Source organism: Schistocerca piceifrons, chromosome 1, assembly GCF_021461385.2.
Source record: "Schistocerca piceifrons isolate TAMUIC-IGC-003096 chromosome 1, iqSchPice1.1, whole genome shotgun sequence".
NCBI classification, from domain to species: domain Eukaryota; kingdom Metazoa; phylum Arthropoda; class Insecta; order Orthoptera; family Acrididae; genus Schistocerca; species Schistocerca piceifrons.
In genome coordinates, this window is record NC_060138.1 from 284,030,589 (window position 1) to 284,048,991 (window position 18,403).

Here is an 18,403-nt window from a genome sequence, read left to right on the forward strand (position 1 = left end):
TGTACGGCCAGATTTTATCAAGGAAAGTAAGACTTGCTTTTCCCTTGCTGCCATGTGAGATTTTATTCATTACCTATTTTATACAGGGTATAAATTTTAGAAACTTCTCCAAAAAATTGTTTACAAAGGTGTGACTGTTGAAATCATCAGAGAACTTAGAGTTTTTGTTACATACATCCAAGTCGATATTGCTTTTTCTGTTAGAGTTTCCTACAATTTTGTATCCATCAGGGGTAGACCTCAGCCTTTTATTTGGTATTTAGTTATTAAGACTGATGAAAGAATTTTTAGCTGAAATTATTAGTACAAACACATTTTGTATTTAATCAAAATAATTCCATCTGCAAGTAGAATATGCCCCGTTTTTCGCCTAACATGGAATTCTCAACTAATAAGCAGAACAAATAATTTGGTATACGAGTGCATTCATCATCTTGCATAACCTCATGTTCTTTACTTTTACATTTCCTACCGATTTCACTTTTTTGGCGCTTTGATATTTATGTGCAATTTCTGCTGATATTTTACAGATAAGGAGACAATGCCGGCAGTGTTTGGATACTCATCAGAGGAAAAAACCTCATGAGGAAAATATTTTGTAATATTTAATGATACATTGCATAAAATATGTACAAGACATTTTCAAAAATATAATTCAGATAAAATATTTTCTGGCTCAACAACTTTACAGGATGGATGTTGCAGAGGTAAATATTACTTCAATAAATGTTAATGGTAGCAGTAACAATGTTTACAACACATAAATGTCTCTTTAAAAAACAGTGTTGTCTGGACTGTACAACGGAGAACAAACACTAAAAATAACAACACTAGCTATACTGTAACATCAATAACACAACAGTTAACGAATGCTCAGTGGCAAAGGGCACCCTTACATATTACAGGCAATTTTTATAACATTAATAGAAAACATGATGTTCACAAATGATCATCTTCCTCCTAAAATGCAACACACCATTACAGGTATAGAATGTCCAGGCAATTATAAACATTGTACAAGTCAAGGGTTTAACTATTGCAGAATTCGAGAGACTACTTTAGGCAACTCTGTACCTCTACATACATTGTTTGAAGAGTGGCTGCAGAAATATTATGATACTGTACAAAATTTACAAAAATGCAGTCCATGCAAAAGCAATCAATGAATCTTTAAGGAAAAATACAACAATAAAACAATTTATCACCATGATATCACAGGCAAGAAGTTTAATAACAGGCCAGATACAAAATAATACTGAATAATAAGCAAAATACTTTTAACAGATTTTGTTATTAAATCATACTCAAAGGAATTAATTATATGGCACTTACAAAACAGAATTTCAACAATATTTTTCTTTCTCAGCTGCACAAATGTGGATATATGCAAAGTATATCATTACTTTATTCCAGTAAAGAATAATAATGCATTGCAGACAATTTAACACCTCTAGCAAAATGATATTTTATTTCAGTTCAGATTTAGCAATAACAAATTTTTATGATGTACCAATAAATTGTTAATGGTCGTAACATAAGCAGTGTGTCCACTTTCCAGCCACTGGATTTAAAATAATTGGAGCTGAGCTGTGTAACACAAGTTTAAAAACACATTTAATTTCCTACAATTGTAATTTTACTTAATTTATTGTCAGTACAAAGACAGAGAACACCAAAAGAAAGGTATACGCAGAGCCCACAGTGAAGGAAAAGATTTAGAAATCCTGTATCATGCATGTCAGTATCTTCTACTTCCTGTTCTCCATTGTTAATCTGATAAAGGAAGTTCAGAAAATTGCACCAACTTCGGATTCAATCTCTCACACCCCCCACCCCCTTTCTCCACCCTGTTCTGCTCCAGTTTGAAAAGCAGATGCCTTTGTCAAAAAAATTATTATTGTTCATCATTTTATTTGAATAACTATACACAACACAAAACTGAACATAATGTGAAATGTGCTGTAATTAACATTGTCTCATTTCAAATACATTGAAGGCTGAAGGGATTATTATACTGGAGATGACAAACTCTTGTCTTGCTCTGATTTGAGAATCATCTGACTTGAACAGTTCCAGATGACTCATAGTTTAATATCAAATCTGAACCACTAACTAACTTTTTTAATTCACTCAAAGTATTGCCAGATGAAAACTTGATGCAATCTAACAGGACAGAAAAAGACAATTTAACACCCAAAGAGCCACTTGTGGTACCCAACATAGTTTCACAACTATTGAACCATCATTGTCCCTTTTTATACAAATTTTCAAAGAAATTCTGCAATACACTATAAACTTTCTCAAAGGCAGATGATTGAAATTTTTGTTTGGAAACTTGACACACTTGGAGATGACAAGTTTCACTAAAAATCACCACATGGAATGGAAAAATATACACTAAGTCAGATGAATCAGAAACACTGCAGCAAAACATAACACAGAAATTACCGCATGTCTGGCCTGCATGAAACAGAACATAAATATTTAGCACAAGAAATTGTACAATCACTAAAACTCTATCACCACTGTATGTCACTTAGCAAGGGCAACAAATTATTTTCATCCATTAACTGACATTTTACCCTGCAATAAGTGTACAGTCAGTAGGGAAGTAACACAGTTATAGAGTTGGTGAAAGAAGATGGTAAATATACCAATAATCAACTGCATTATTATCAAGGATCAATTTCAAATCATCATTCTGACTATCTTCTGACAAGTTAATGGCTAACTCCTGTCCAACCCAGTTAAGTATGTGCCTGGAGTTACAACAGTGTTATTTCAAATTTAGTGTTACAGCACAGCAAGTACAGTCAGTTTTGTTAAACAAATCAAACTGTTTGCAGGCTACAGGATAAGGTGCAAAACAACACGAATAGAATAGTTCATTTTAGTGTTACTGTGGCTAATAATATATGGCATTTTGTCATTAAATTATTGTCTTCTGTATTCCCAAGATGACTATGCCCCTTATCCATTTGTAATCCTAAAAAATGATGATGATATTTGAAGTGAAAGGTTCTAGTTACTCCTCTATTCACTATCTGTGCCGAGTACCGAAACAACTCCCTCTCACTGATACCAGATACCACACCACGAAATGAACCGCACTGTGAATGCGAATTAATCATAATTCTTAATGCATAAAGAACTGCAGGGGGCAAGAGACTATAAAGTGTCCCAAACAAAACAAAAATTTAGGGATATCTCTCATACAAACTATCTTTTAGTCAACCACTTTTTGTTATTTTTCTCTAAGCCACAGTATACGACTCTCCATGCGTACATGCACACACACCTAGGCATTTAATAGATTTATAGATATAAAACTCCACTTAAAACCTGCAACTTCTGTTTCCTGTGTTTCGTTAAAACTATGTTTCACCTCATCCATCAATTCTGTTCACACAGTAGAATGCAGAAATTTCTCTGAGCCCACGTTATTCACAATGATCTATAACCTCTAATATTCCAAATGTTACAGTTTCAGAATTGTTGTTATAAAACAAGTAGAGGTTTGACCTTTGTTTTACCGTATTCCTGAGATATAATAATCAAACAAGCCTGTGGTGCCTCATTTCATTTATCATTATTGTACCATCAATGTATACCTATTCTTAAAACCACTGATAAACTGTTTAGTTCCCACATAACATTCATGTAATAGTTTATTTATTATGTAATCAAGCACATTGTATTTAAACATGTCTAAAAGTAAAAATAAATCAACCACTTTTGTGCTGGAGATCATACACAAAGGACACATATAGATACTCAAAAATTTTCTTAAAATAGAATTCAGTAAGAAATTTTTTAAAGAAATGTACAGATGCAGCTAGTGCAATGAAATGCAGTCTCTTCTCTTAGACATACACCTACTAAAACTTAATCTAAGCACATATTTAACAAAAAAACGTAATAACAGTTAATGGTGATATGCACAAGGATGAGTTGCATTTAGATAAAAATATGCAGTGGTTTACAATGGAATACAAGCAAGTATATGTTTTTGTACACTGAGATCCGTGTACTGTTTGTAATGGAAAAGCTTTTTGAAAAAATAATAATAATAATAATAACAAAATTTCACATAACATTCAACAAAGCTATTCTCCTACAACATTTAACGACCAAGTCACTGTAAGTACTACACGCATACGCACATATGGTTTAGGACTATTTAATGAGCTACATAAAATATAAAGCAAGTATCACAGGATGTTTTAAGGACTGTTCCACATCAACTTATGGAGAGTACGGTGGTGGAGGTGGGATGCTTTCTAGTGGAGTGCCCCTGCCCCATCCTCCAACTGAGAATGTTTCCAGCCCATCCCAATCGCCAAAGATTCTCTGACGCTCTGCGTCTTCATTTGGCGAGTAATACTGGAGGAGATTACTTGCTGTTGCAAATACTGCAACCACACCTTAAACAATTAGAACAGATAAATCAATAAACTGGCAGATTTTGTTATAAAATTAGTTACGGAATAAAAATACATAAAGTACATTAAGTTCAAACTATGTCTCTTAATTCCATGCCTGAGAGGTAAAAAAGCCTAAGTTCAATTTCCTCATTTTCACCTTAGTCATATTTGTAACTCCCACACATGATTTCATTCTTGTATGAAGGGCAGCAGTTGTGTTACAGTTCCACCCAATTTAGGCTGTACCTGAATCAGTCCTGGACTGGAACAAGTGAAGCAGTTTCTGAATTATAAAAATGGTCAAAAGCTGAAACTGTGAAAAGGATGCCCCTTTACCTCTCAGGTATGGAATTAAATTTCACATGGCAGAGACATAGAAAGACCCAATGAAATATCCATGAACGGAAATAAAAATTACATTTTCAGTAGTAAAGAAATGTTCCAAGGTATTTTAATCATGCTTAAAAAACATCATCATCATCATCATCATCTAAGACTGATTATGCCTTTCAGCATTCAGTCTGGAGCACAGTCCCCTTATAAAATTCCTCCATGATCCCCTATCAGTGCTAACATTGGTGCCTCTTCTGATGTTAAGCCTATTACTTCAAAATCATTCTTAACCGAATCCAGGTATCTTCTCCTTGGTCTACCCTAACTCCTCCTACTCTCTACTGCTGAACCCATGAGTCTCTTGGGTAACCTCGCTTCTCCCATGCGTGTAACATGACATCACCATCTAAGCCTGTTCGCCCTGACTGATACATCTACAGAGTTCATTCCCAGTTTTTCTTTGATTTCCTCATTGTGGACACCCTCCAGTCATTGTTCCCATTTACTAGTAGCTGCAGTCATCCTAGCTACTTTCATACCCATAACCTGAATCCACCCAGCTTTCGCTCCCATACAACAAAGTTGGTCAAAGATTGAACGGTGCACAGATAACTTGGTCTTGCAGAAGAGAGTAGATCGTAGTTGAGCCCTCACTGCATTAGCTTTGTTACACCTCGCTTCCAGTTCTTTCACTATGTTGCCATCCCGTGAGAATACGCATCCTAAGTACTTGAAACTGTCCACCTGTTCTAACTTTGTTCCTCCTATTTGGCACTCAATCCGTTTATATCTCTTTCCCACTGACATTACTTTCGTTTTGGAGATGCTAATCTTCATTCCATAGTCCTTACATTTCTGATCTAGCTCTGAAATATTACTTTGCAAACTTTCAATCGAGACTGCTTACTTTGTGTGCTTATTTTGTGTTCACGTATCTTAATCTCACCCAGCCAGTCTATTGTTTTCAACAAATGATCCATAAATAATATGAACAACAGTGGAGACAGGTTGCAGCCTTGTATTACCCCTGAAACTACTCTGAACCATGAACTCAATTTACCGTCAACTCTAACTGCTGCCCGACTATCTATGTAAAGATCTTTAATTGTTCGCAACAGTTTGCCTCCTATTCCATAATCTCGTAGAACAGACAATAACTTCCTCCTAGGAACCCGGTCATATGCCTTTTCTAGATCTATAAAGCATAGATACAATTCCCTGTTCCACTCATAACACTTCTCCATTATTTGCCGTAAGCTTAAGATCTGGTCCTGACAACCTCTAAGAGGCCTAAACCCACACTTATTTTCATCCAATTGGTCCTCAACTAATACTCGCACTTTCCTTTCAACAATACCTGAGAAGATTTTACCCACAACGCTGATTAAAGAGATACCTCTGCAGTTGCTACAATCTTTTCTGTTTCCATGTTTAAAGATTGGTGTGATTACTGCTTTCGTCCAGTCTGATGGAACCTGTCCCGACTCCCACGCCATTTCAATTATCCTGTGTAGCCATTTAAGACCTGACATTCCACTGTATTTGATGAGTTCCGACTTAATTTCATCCACCCCAGCCGCTTTATTGCACTGCAATCTATTGACCATTTTCTCCACTTCCTCAAATGTGATACTATTTCAGTCATCATTCATATCCCATTGTACCTCGAAATCTGAAACATTACTGATCGTATTTTCACCTACATTGAGCAACTCTTCAAAATATTCTCTCCATCTGCCCAAGGCATCAACAGGATTCACCAGCAGTTTTCCTGACCTGTCCAAAATACTTGTCATTTCCTTCTTACCTCCCTTTCAAAGACTGCTAATTACACTCCAGAATGGTTTTCCAGCAGCTTGACCCAAAGTCTACAACCTGTTTCCAAAGTCTTCCCAAGATTTCTTCTTGGATGCTGCAATTATCTGTTTGGCTTTGTTTCTTTCTTCAACATAACTTTCTCTGTCTACCTGAGTTCTAGTATGTAGCCATTTCTGATACACCTTCTTTTTCCTTTTACAGGCTGCCTTGACTGTGTCATTCCACCAAGCCGTTTGCTTCACCCTACCTTTACACACTACTGTTCCAAGACATTCCTTAGCCACTTCTAGTACTGTGTCCCTGTACCTTGCCCATTCCTTTTCCAATGACTGTAATTGACAACATTCAACTAACTGGTACCTTTCTGAGATCACTGTTATGTACTTGTGCCTGATTTCCTTATCCTGAAGTTTCTCCACTCTTATCCTCCTACATATGGATCTGACCTCCTGCACTCTCGGCCTCACAATACCAATTTCACTGCAGATTAAATAGTGATGAGTGTCATCAAAGAATCCCCTGAATACACGTGTCCCTCACAGCCTTCCTGAATTCCTGATCTGTTATTATATAGTCAATGACAGTTCTGGTTCCCCTGCCTTCCCAAGTATATCGATGAATGTTCTTATGTTTAAAAATGGAGTTTGTGATTACTAAGCCCATACTGGCACAGAAATCCAAGAGTTGTTTCCCGTTCCTGTTGGTCTCCATATCCTTTCTAAATTTACCCATAACCTTTTCATACCCTTCTGTTCGATTTCCAATCCTGGCATTAAAGTCACCCGTGAGCAGAACACTGTCCTTGTCCTTTACTCTAACAACTACATCACTGAGTGTGTCATAAAAACTATCCATCTTATCTTGATCTGTCCCTTAACGATGTGAATATACTGACAATCCTAATTTTCTTGCTAGACACTGTCAAATCTATCCACATCAGTCGTTCGTTTACTTACCTTATTGCAACTATGCTGGGTTCCATTTCTTTCCTCATGTAAAGTCTTACACCCCATTGTGCTATTCCTACTTTGACTCCTGACAGGTAGACATTGTATTCTCCCATTTCCTCTTCTTTCTCACCCCTTACCCAAATGTCACTAACAGCTAAAACGTTCAACCCCAACTTATTTGCAGCCTCTGAGAGCTCTACCTTCTTCCCAGAGTAGCCCCCATTGATATTAATAGCTCCCCATCTCGTTACCATTTGTTTGCCAAGTCGTATCTTAGGAGTGCCTAGTTTGTCAATTAGAGGTGGGACTCCGTCACCTTCAAAGGTCCGAGGCATTTTGCTCTGATCGTTGCCAGCATCATACTTAAAGTACCACGGAAGCAGGTTGCTAGCCTTACTTGCCCCGCGTCCCATTGAGTTGTACCCCTAACGGTTGAGGCACTAGCTGGTGGATTTGGTAGTCTTTGCCGTCTCAGCACAAAGGTGACCACAACTCAGAATATGTCCAGATGCCAAGCCTTATTCCAAAGTCACTGGTATCCCGACTGTCAGGACCACTTACTTGGCCATTCATATGTTGCCCATAGTTCATGAACTAGGGTATGACAACAGAAACCCACACCATGAACCACATCGACCTTAATTATAAAATTGTTATGGTACCTCCATAAGTGAATGGAACTCAAAGAGAGTTTTAGTCAGATGTCCGACCATGATGCATTTCTAAAACTTCACATTGTGCACATTAAGCACAGAGGTATTCCATTCTTTTATACATATTATCTTCAGATGCTTGATCAGTCCCCACATTTTATTTTGCAAAAGCACTAAAGTCATTTAATACTTCAGGAGTAATTTGTTTAAAAACATGATCCATGTGTTTATTTTGCATTTTTCAAATCAGAAGGCCCCCCTGCCAACCTGTACAGCTCTCACCCATAGTATATAGGATAGAGAGTGCTGATCAGGAAGTGGACCTAATAAGAGATACTGACACTGTACACTGTTTCAGGTGCCAGTGTGATTTGTTTAGGTTTTTTTACAAGGCTATGATGAAGACACTATATACAGCAGAGATACATCTTGTGTTTCAAAATTATAACAGGTTTGCATTTGAATAGGTTATTAACACAAGAGCATAAGTTTCTAACTGTAATACATAATTAAAAATTAACATAAATGAAAAATATGTTACCTGCTGCTGTGATGGTGTAACAACCATACTCGTAAGCAACTTTCACTTCCCTTTCCGGGTTGGAATTTTGAATTACTCTCTGCAGTAACGTTGTGATATAATAGCACAGTCCAATAATGGCAACTACACAAATAACTGGAAAGAGAGGGGGAGAGAGCACGTATGAGAGCACAAACTTTACAAAAAGTCACTTGCACATATGGCCAACTAATGAGACATGTTCAGAAACTAAGAGTAATGTAATCATAATGGGATGTGTTTTTTTTTTTTTTTTTTTTTGAAGGTTGGCAAACTGAGTGGTAGGAGTGGAGGGGGCGGGGGGCACTGACCAGAGCAAGCATCACAGGTATATGGTAATATGTAAAATCACAAATTCATGTAAAATCATGTTGTACATCCCATTTGCATGAAAGATGTCAGTATGAAATCCAACAAAGTGCAAGCCACATGCTGTGATCTGCTTTTTACTCATGGAAGGAATAACACCTACCAAAATTTTTTCACGAATCAAAACAGTTTACGGCAAAGGTGTTATGTACAGAAAGAGTGTGTTTAAGAGGTGTAGGGAGTTTAGTGGAGGCAGAACAAATGTTCATAACAGAGGGGTGGAAGACCATCAATTTTCGCTGATGAACTGGTAGGGGAAAAAAACAAATAAAATAAAATAAAACAAATAAAACTGTTCACGAAGACCCTGATCGGCAGAGGACGAAATTTCTGTGATGTTTCCACAACTATTCACAATTCTTTTAAGTAAGACACTTACAGAAAAACTGGCTTACTGGAAACTGCCCAAGATGGATCCCAAAACAGCTAACAGAATAGCACAAGAAAATTCAGGTCAATAGCAACCACAAGTTTTTTGAGCAACTTTAAATGTAAGGTAAGGATTTTATGAACTCTATTGTGACTGGAAATGAAATGTACATGACTCATTAAACACCCAAGACAAAAAGACAATAGTCACATTGGTGGCAAACTAATTCCCCATCTACTAAAAAATTTGAAACCACAATTTCCAGCAAAAATAAAATAAAATAAAATAAAAAATGGCCTCAGTATTTTGGGACCAAACAGGCATCATTTTGATTGAATTTCTGCCTCAGGGGGAGATCGTCAATGTGCAACAATATAGTCATACTCTACAAGACTCAGAAGGAGTATTCAATCAAAAGGAAGGGAATACTGACAAGACAATTGTGCTTATTGTATGAGAATGCCCATCCTCACACAGCTTTATCCACCAAGATGCTATTCGACTCTTTTTCGTTGGGATGTTTTGAACCACCCCCTTATTCCCTGCCTTGGTGACTTCAGGTTATTATCTTTTCACTTCCCTGAAGACATATACACTACTGGCCATTAAAAGTGCTACACCAAGAAGAAATGCAGATGACAAACGGGTATTCATTGGACAAATATTTATACTAGAACTGACCTGTGATTAAATTTTCACGCAATTTGAGTGCATAGACCCTGAGAAATCAGTACCCAGAACAACCACCTCTGGCCGTAATAACGGCCTTGATACACCTGGGCATTGAGTCAAACAGAGCTTTGATGGCATGTACAGGTACAACTGCCCATGCAGCTTCAACATGATGCCACAATTCATCAAGAGCAGTGACTGGCGTATTGTGACGAGCCAGTTGCTCGGCCACCATTGACCATTGGTGAGAGATCTGGGGAATGTGCTGGCCAGGGCAGCAGTCGAACATTTTCTGTATCCAGAAAGGCCCGTACAGGACCTGCAACATGCGGTCGTGCATTATCCTGCTGAAATGTAGGGTTTCACAGGGATCGAATGAAGAGTATAGCCACGGGTCGTAACACATCTTAAATGTAGCGTTCACTGTTCACAGTGCTGTCAATGTGAACAAGAGGTGACCGAGATGTGTAACCACTGGCACCCCATATCGTCACGCCGGGTGATATGCCAGTATGGCGATGACAAATATACGCTTCCAATGTGCGTCCACCACAATGTCGCCAAACACAGATGCGACCATCACAATGCTGTAAACAGAACCTGGATTCATCCGAAAAAATGACGTTTTGCCATTGGTGCACCCAGGTTCATCGTTGAGTACACCATCGCTGGCGCTCCTGTCTGTGATGCAGCCATGGTCTCCGAGCTGATAGACCATGCTGCTGCAAACGTCGTCTAACTGTTTGTGCAGGTGGTTGTTGTCTTGCAATCGTCCCCTTCTGTTGACTCGGAGATCGAGACATGGCTGCACGATCCGTTACAGCCGTGTGGATAAGATGCCGGTCATCTCGACTGCTAGTGATACAAGGCCATTGGGATCCAGCACAACGTTCCGTATTACCCTCCTGAATCCACCACTTTCATATTATGCTAACAGTCATTGGATCTCTACCAACACGAGCAGCAATGTCACGATACAATAAACCGCAATCACGATAGGCTAGAATCCGACATTTATCAAAGTTGGAAACGTGATGGTACGCATTTCTCCTCCTTACACGAGGCATCACAACAACGTTTCACCAGGCAACGCCAGTCAACTGCTGTTTGTGTATGAGAAATCGGTTGGAAACTTTCCTCATGTTAGCACCTTGTAGGTGTCACCACTGGCGCCAACCTTGTGCGAATGCTCTGAAAAGCTAATCATTTGCATATCACAGCATCTTCTTCATGTCAAATTTCGCATCTGTAGCACGTCATCTTCACGGTGTAGCAATTTTAATGGCCAGTAGTGTATGTGTGAAAGTTATTTTCAACTGATGAGCAGGTGTAGAAAGAAGTTCTGAAGTGGGGGACGGGGCTGGCGGGAGAGTTCAAGGAGGGCATAAAGGAGCTTGTGTCACAGGTCATCACTTGCACTGGATGGGATGATGATTATGTCAACAAATAATAGTCAACAAGTGTACCAACAATATCCTGTAATTTTTTTCCAATAGCACTTTTTCTTAAAAAATGTATAAAGATCGGGTGCACTGAATACTGAACATGCTTCATACATAAGATCAACACACACACACACACACACACACACACACACACACACACACACACACACAATGAACTGTACCATCCCACTCACAAAACACCTGCATTTTCAGTTTGGTTTCCATAGAAACATAGTTTATAAAAATGCAAAAAATATATCTAATAGAATAACAGATCTCTTGTATTTAGAAGTAAAATACACAGCAAAAGAAATTCAACCCTATAGCCGCATCTGCCAACGTACAAATATCATCAATTAACGATTTTATCACACACACACACACACACACACACACACACGTGCATTAGCTGTGCATTGGCTGTGAGCCAAAATGAATTTTTAAAAGCATACTGAAAGAACCCACATTTGTCAAAACACAAATAATTAATTTAAATCTGTTTTAAAAACTGTATTAATTATTTTTCAGCACCTCTAATTTACTGGTGAGATGTTCAGAGTTCCTCTTCTCTGTGCTTCCATGCAGTTAGGTCACAAATAGTAGAGATCATTTTCATGCCTTTTGATACATTTACAAAAGAATCTTTCAAACTGTTTCATGGGAAGATGATACATAACCAAAGCCCTGACGAAGGATGGGATTCATACATTCCAGTTTGGGATGGTATTGAGTAACGAGGGGGACTCCTTTTTAGCTGGTTCTTAGGGTTGGCGGGAAGATTGGGGATGTGATGGGATATGGCACAGAAAATCTGTTTGTGGACTAGGTCTGGGGGATAGTGTCTGTCAGTGAAGACCACTGTGAGACCTTCATCATAGTGGGTATGGTACTTCTTGTCATTACAGATAACTGTCTATGGGCGGCAAGGCTGTATGGAAGAGATTTCTTGGTATGGAGGGGATGGTAGCCTTCAAAATGCATGTACTGTAGGTGGTTGGTGAGTTATGTGTGGACAGAGGTGCAGATGGAGCTATCAGAGAGGAGGTGATAAATTTCCAGGAAGGTGGCACAATGGGTTGAAAGACCACATGAAGTGTATGTGAGAGAAGGTGTTGAGGTTGTGAAGGTCTGAGGACAGGGTGTCTTGGCCTTGGGTCCAGATCCTGAACACATCAACAATGAACTTCAACCATACAAGCGGTTTGGGGTGTTGGGAGGTAGGAAGGTTCTTCTAGACAGTCCATAAACATGTTGGCTTAGGAGAGTGTGATGCAGGTGCCCATGGCTTTACTGTGGATTTGTTTGAACACCTTCCCTTCAAAGGAGACTAGCAGTGTGTTCAAGATATACAGGGCTATTACAAATGATTTAAGCGATTTCATGAATTCACTGTAGCTCCATTCATTAACATATGGTCACGACACACTACAGATACGTAGAAAAACCCATAAAGTTTTGTTCGACTGAAGCCACACTTCAGGTTTCTGTCGCCAGAGCGCTCGAGAGCGCAGTGAGACAAAATGGCGACAGGAGCCGAGAAAGCGTATGTCGTGCTTGAAATGCACTCACATCAATCAGTCATAACAGTGCAACGACACTTCAGGACGAAGTTCAACAAAGATCCACGAACTGCTAACTCCATTCGGCGATGGTATGCGCAGTTTAAAGCTTCTGGATGCCTCTGTAAGGGGAAATCAACGGGTCGGCCCGCAGTGAGCGAAGAAACGGTTGAACGCGTGCGGGCAAGTTTCACGCGTAGCCCGCGGAAGTCGACGAATAAAGCAAGCAGGGAGCTAAACGTACCACAGCCGACGGTTTGGAAATCTTACGGAAAAGGCTAACGCAGAAGCCTTACCGTTTACAATTGCTACAAGCCCTGACATCCGATGACGAAGTCAAACGCTTTGAATTTTCGGCGCGGTTGCAACAGCTCATGGAAGAGGATGCGTTCAGTGCGAAACTTGTTTTCAGTGATGAAGCAACATTTTTTTCTTAATGGTGAAGTGAACAGACACAATGTGCGAATCTGGGCGGAAGAGAATCCTCACACATTCGTGCAGCAAATTCACAGTTCACCAAAAGTTAACGTGTTTTGTGCAATCTCACGGTTTAAAGTTTACGGCCCCTTTTTCTTCTGCGAAAAAAATGTTAAAGGACACGTGTATCTGGACATGCTGGAAAATTGGCTTACGCCACCACTGGAGACCGCACTTCCATCATGATGTTCGGCATTTCTTAAACAGGAGATTGGAAAACCGATGGATCGGTCGTGGTGGAGATCATGATCAGCAATTCATATCATGGCCTCCACGCTCTCCCGACTTAACCCCATGCGATTTCTTTCTGTGGGGTTATGTGAAAGATTCAGTGTTTAAACCTCCTCTACCAAGAAACGTGCCAGAACTGCGAGCTCGCATCAACGATGCTTTCGAACTCATTGATGGGGACATGCTGCGCCGAGTGTGCGAGGAACTTGATTATCGGCTTGATGTCTGCCGAATCACTAAAGGGGCACATATCGAACATTTGTGAATGCCTAAAAATCTTTTTGAGCTTTTGTATGTGTGTGCAAAGCATTGTGAAAATATCTCAAATAATAAAGTTATTGTAGAGCTGTGAAATCGCTTCAATCATTTGTAATAACCCTGTAGTTAGAAAGGTGTATTAGGACTGAGGTAGTGGGTTTGGAGTCTGAAGACATTGGGAGAGGCAGTGTTCAATAGTGAAAGACTATGGACATAAGGGATACTGGTGTGTAGGAAAGTGGCATCAATAGTGATGAGACAGGATGTAAAGGGGTGGTGGTGGAGAGTTGGTGAAGGAATGGTTGGTATCTTTGATATGCAAGGCTAGATTTCAGCAAAAGGTTCGAGGTGTTGGTCAATGAGGGCCAAAATTCTTTCTGTACGAACACAATAACTGGCAACAACGGGGTGTCCTGGATTGTTGGGTTTGTGCATTTTGTGAAGCATGTAATAGGTGGGTGTGCAGAGTGTCTAAGGAGTGAGAATGGAAATAGATTCTGGGGAGGGTCTGAGGCTTTAAGCGGGAATTGGAGGTTATGCTAGAGTTCTGGGATTGGATCTCTCTGGTCGAGTTTACGGGTGGAGGTGCCCAGACAACTCGCAGAGGCCTTCCACCAGGTAGTCACTGTGATTAACAATGACAGTCCTGGAACCTTTGTCTGCTAGTGGGATGATAAAGCCAAGATCTGTTTTGAGGATGTGTATGGCTGTCCTGTCTCCAGATCAAAGTTGATTTCTTTGGACGGGACCTGGGGAAAGGTGGTGAGGCCAAGTAGGAGGTATGGAATTCCTGGAAGCTGACCAAATGGTGGTTAGGTGGTAGAGAGGGGAAGGATCACAGTTGCTTAGTAGTATGAACTGAGAGTGGTAGGGTTCAATGTTTGGTTCAGATTGGCTTTGGTTGGAAGCACTGGTGGCAGATAAGTGTTTCCACTGTAAGGATTGGGAGAAGAGCAGGTCTTTGACAAGTCCAACATGGTTAAATTTGAGTGTAGGACTGTGGGGATAAGGATTTTGGTAGAAACAACAGCGTTCTGAGAATGTTTCAGCTCTGGATTTAGAGGAGTGTTGGAACGGTCTGGGTGCCATAAGGGGATGAGAAAGAGGAACACTGTCTGTAGGCTAGGGGATGAATAGTGGTGCCCAAGGCAGCAGTAGTATGTCAATAGGCTGGATACTTTATGGTGATGGTGCCTGGAATGCTCTTTTTTTAAAGATTTGTGAAAGATAATTGCAGTGAAATTTGTAAGTAATAGTTAAGATAACTTTTAATGTATTTCCTATGAATGAATAAACAATCTTCCATCAAATATCCAAGAAACAGAAATAGTTTTCTTTGCTGACGACGCACATACCATAAATGAGCCAAACAGAGTAAAACATTGGAAGCTGTAAATAATAGTTACTTGAAGAATAATGAAAGATTCTATCCAGAGGGTCTGTCATTGAATTTAGCAAAAAATAATAATAATAGATGCAATTCAATAATGCACAAGCCTGACCTCACAATTACAAATAATTTGCAAGGGAAAATCAGTCATTGAAACAGGATATTCTAAATCCTTAGATGTTTCTACTGGTAAGAACCTGAAGTACAAGTTCCGTATTACGGATCTCCTTAAACATCTAACTTATCCAAGTTTTGTGTTACACGTTAATATCTGATTTTGGAGCTGAAATCATCAAGAGGTTAACTGACTTTTCCTGTTTTCATTCACTCATGTCCTGTGGCATCATGTTTGGGAGTAATTCATCACTGTGGAAAAGTGTTTCTAACATAGAAGTGTGTAATAAAGGTATGTGGCGCCCATCCTAGGATTTCTAAGTAGACAGCTCTTTCAACAGCTGGCCATACTGTCAACAGCATCACACTACATTCATTCCCTTATGAATTATCAATTATAGTTTGAGAACAACACTAACATTCATTAATATAATACTAGAATGAGATGCTGAATTGCGCGCGCGCACCCACCCACACACACACACACACACACACACACACACACACACACACACACACACACACACACACACCCACACCCACACACAGAGTCTCTGGCAGGTGAAGACAGACTGCGAGCAACTGGGTGGGGGTAAGGAGGAGGCTGGGGCACAGAGGGGGGGGGGGGGGGGATAGCAACGTACGGGTGGGGAAAGGTGAAGTGCTGCTTGTGGGAGTGTACAGGGACGAGGTAAAAAAAGGATAGGGCAGTAAGGTGCAGTCTGGAGGTTAGATGGGGGGGAGGGGGGGGAGCATAGTGGAAAAGGACAGAAGTAAAAAGTCTGAGGAAGCATTGGTGGAACAAAGGGCTAAGTAGTGCTGGAATGGGAACAGGAAAGAGGCTACATGGGTAATGACAATGAGGGTCTGTCAGGAATGTACAGTATATTGTAGGGAGAGTTCCCACCTCGACAATTCAGAAAAGCTGGTGTTAGTGGGAAGGATCCAGATGACAAAGGTTGTGAAGCAGTCACTGACCTGATGAATGTCATATTGGACAGCAGGGTGGTCCAGCTGTTTCTTGGCCACAGTTTGTTGGTGACCATTCATGTGGACAGACAGCTTGCTGATTGTCATGCTCACTTAGGATTCAACGCAGCTGTTGCAGCTTAGCTTGTAGATCACATGACTTGTTTCACAGGTAGCCACACCTTTGGTGGGATAGGTGATGTTTGTGACCAGTCTGGAAAAGGTTGTGGTGGTGGTGGTGGTGGTGGTGGTGGTGGTGGTGGTGGGAGGATGTGTGGGACAAGAGTTGCATCCCATTTTACTACAGGGATATGAGCCACAAGTGCCTTGAAATGAGAAATGTCCTATCCACCATCCTTCCTACACCTCCTACAATGATATTCTGCTGCCTATCAAACCAAAACAATATACTCGTCCATCCTTACACAACCCCTGCCTCATGGCTCATGTCCCTGTAATAGACTTAGATGCAACACCTGTTCTGTACTTTCTCCCACCACACCTGCTCCAGTCTGGTCACAAACATCACCTATCCTATCAAAAGCACAGCTACCTGTGCAACCAGTCAAGTGATCAACACAATCAAACACCTTTGCTAAATCAAATAAATCAAAAAAGATGCCTAGCATTTGAAACCTTAATCCATCCAGTACCTGATAGAGAAAAGAAAATATAGTATTTTCAGTTCTTAAACCACTTCTAAAACCGAACTGTACATTTGATAGCAGACACTTCCTTCGCAACTGACCACACAGTTTTAATTTTATCCTATAACTTAGCTATTCTATTTTCATATCACATAGCTTGACTGTGACTATTTCTAACATTTTGATGTAATTCCCACTTTGTTCTACAAGATATCCTTATCCCACTAGTAAGCCACACAAGCTACCTTTTATTGCTATTACCCCATTTAGAATGTTCTAATGGAAAGCAATTCTCAAAGAGCAAGAGAAATGTGTTAAGGAAAGCATTATATTTGTCATCAATGTTATCGGCACTACAAATGTCCTGCCACTCTTGTTCCTTGACTAGGTTTAGAGAACTCTCTGTTGCTGTTTTCTACAAGTTTGTAATTATACACAACACTTGTCTGAGTACAAAAATCTTTTAGTGTTAAAATTTGTGCATCATGGTCCGAAAGGCCATTCACCCTTTTACCAACAGAATGCCCAACTAGTAATGAAGAAAGAACAAAAATATTGTCTATGGCCGTGCTACTGTTCACCTCCATCCTGGTTGGAAAAAATACAGTCTGCGTCAGATCATATAAATTTAGGACATCTTCCAACATCCTTTTTCTTGCACAATCACATACAAAATTAATATTCACATAGAACTAATTTTTGGTACTTCCTATAATGTGAACCAAGAACCCCCTCTGGTTTTGAGCAGAAATGCTCTGAATTCATAGTTGGGGACCTATAAACAACAGTTAGAGATTTAGTTCACTAAACTCAACTGCCCCTGCACAACTTTCAAATACCTGTTCAGTGCAGTGCCGTGATACATCTACGGACTCAAATGGCATACTGTTTTTTATGTACATTGCCACTACCCCACTCTGCTAAGAACTCCTTGAAAAAAACAGCCAGCTAATCTGTATTCTGCTGAAGGAAGCCTTTGAACTGTCACATTATTTAAGTGGTGCTCTGATATATCAATAATGTCAAAGTCAACATCTATAAGCAGTTCACTAACTTTATCTCTAATACCTCTCATATTTTGATGAAATATGCTAATTCCTTCTCTATGAGAGGCTAGTTAAACTCATGAAGAAGACAGCTCACTCAAAACACACATTTGCAGGAT

General features: G+C 39.8%; 1 protein-coding gene across 1 annotated transcript in view; it reads right to left on the minus strand.

The window, feature by feature from the left end:
* Positions 1–583: 583 nt before the first annotated feature.
* The window catches only part of LOC124788797 (transmembrane protein 127-like), a 32,969-nt gene continuing 15,149 nt past the window's right edge, over positions 584–18,403 (minus strand). Inside the window, exons 4-5 of the mRNA XM_047256082.1 lie at positions 8,720–8,854; positions 584–4,424 (exon numbers count right to left, since the gene is read on the minus strand). Coding sequence (XP_047112038.1) covers positions 4,246–4,424; positions 8,720–8,854 — 314 coding nt within the window. The 3' untranslated portion in view covers positions 584–4,245. The remainder of the gene's footprint in view (positions 4,425–8,719; positions 8,855–18,403) is intronic.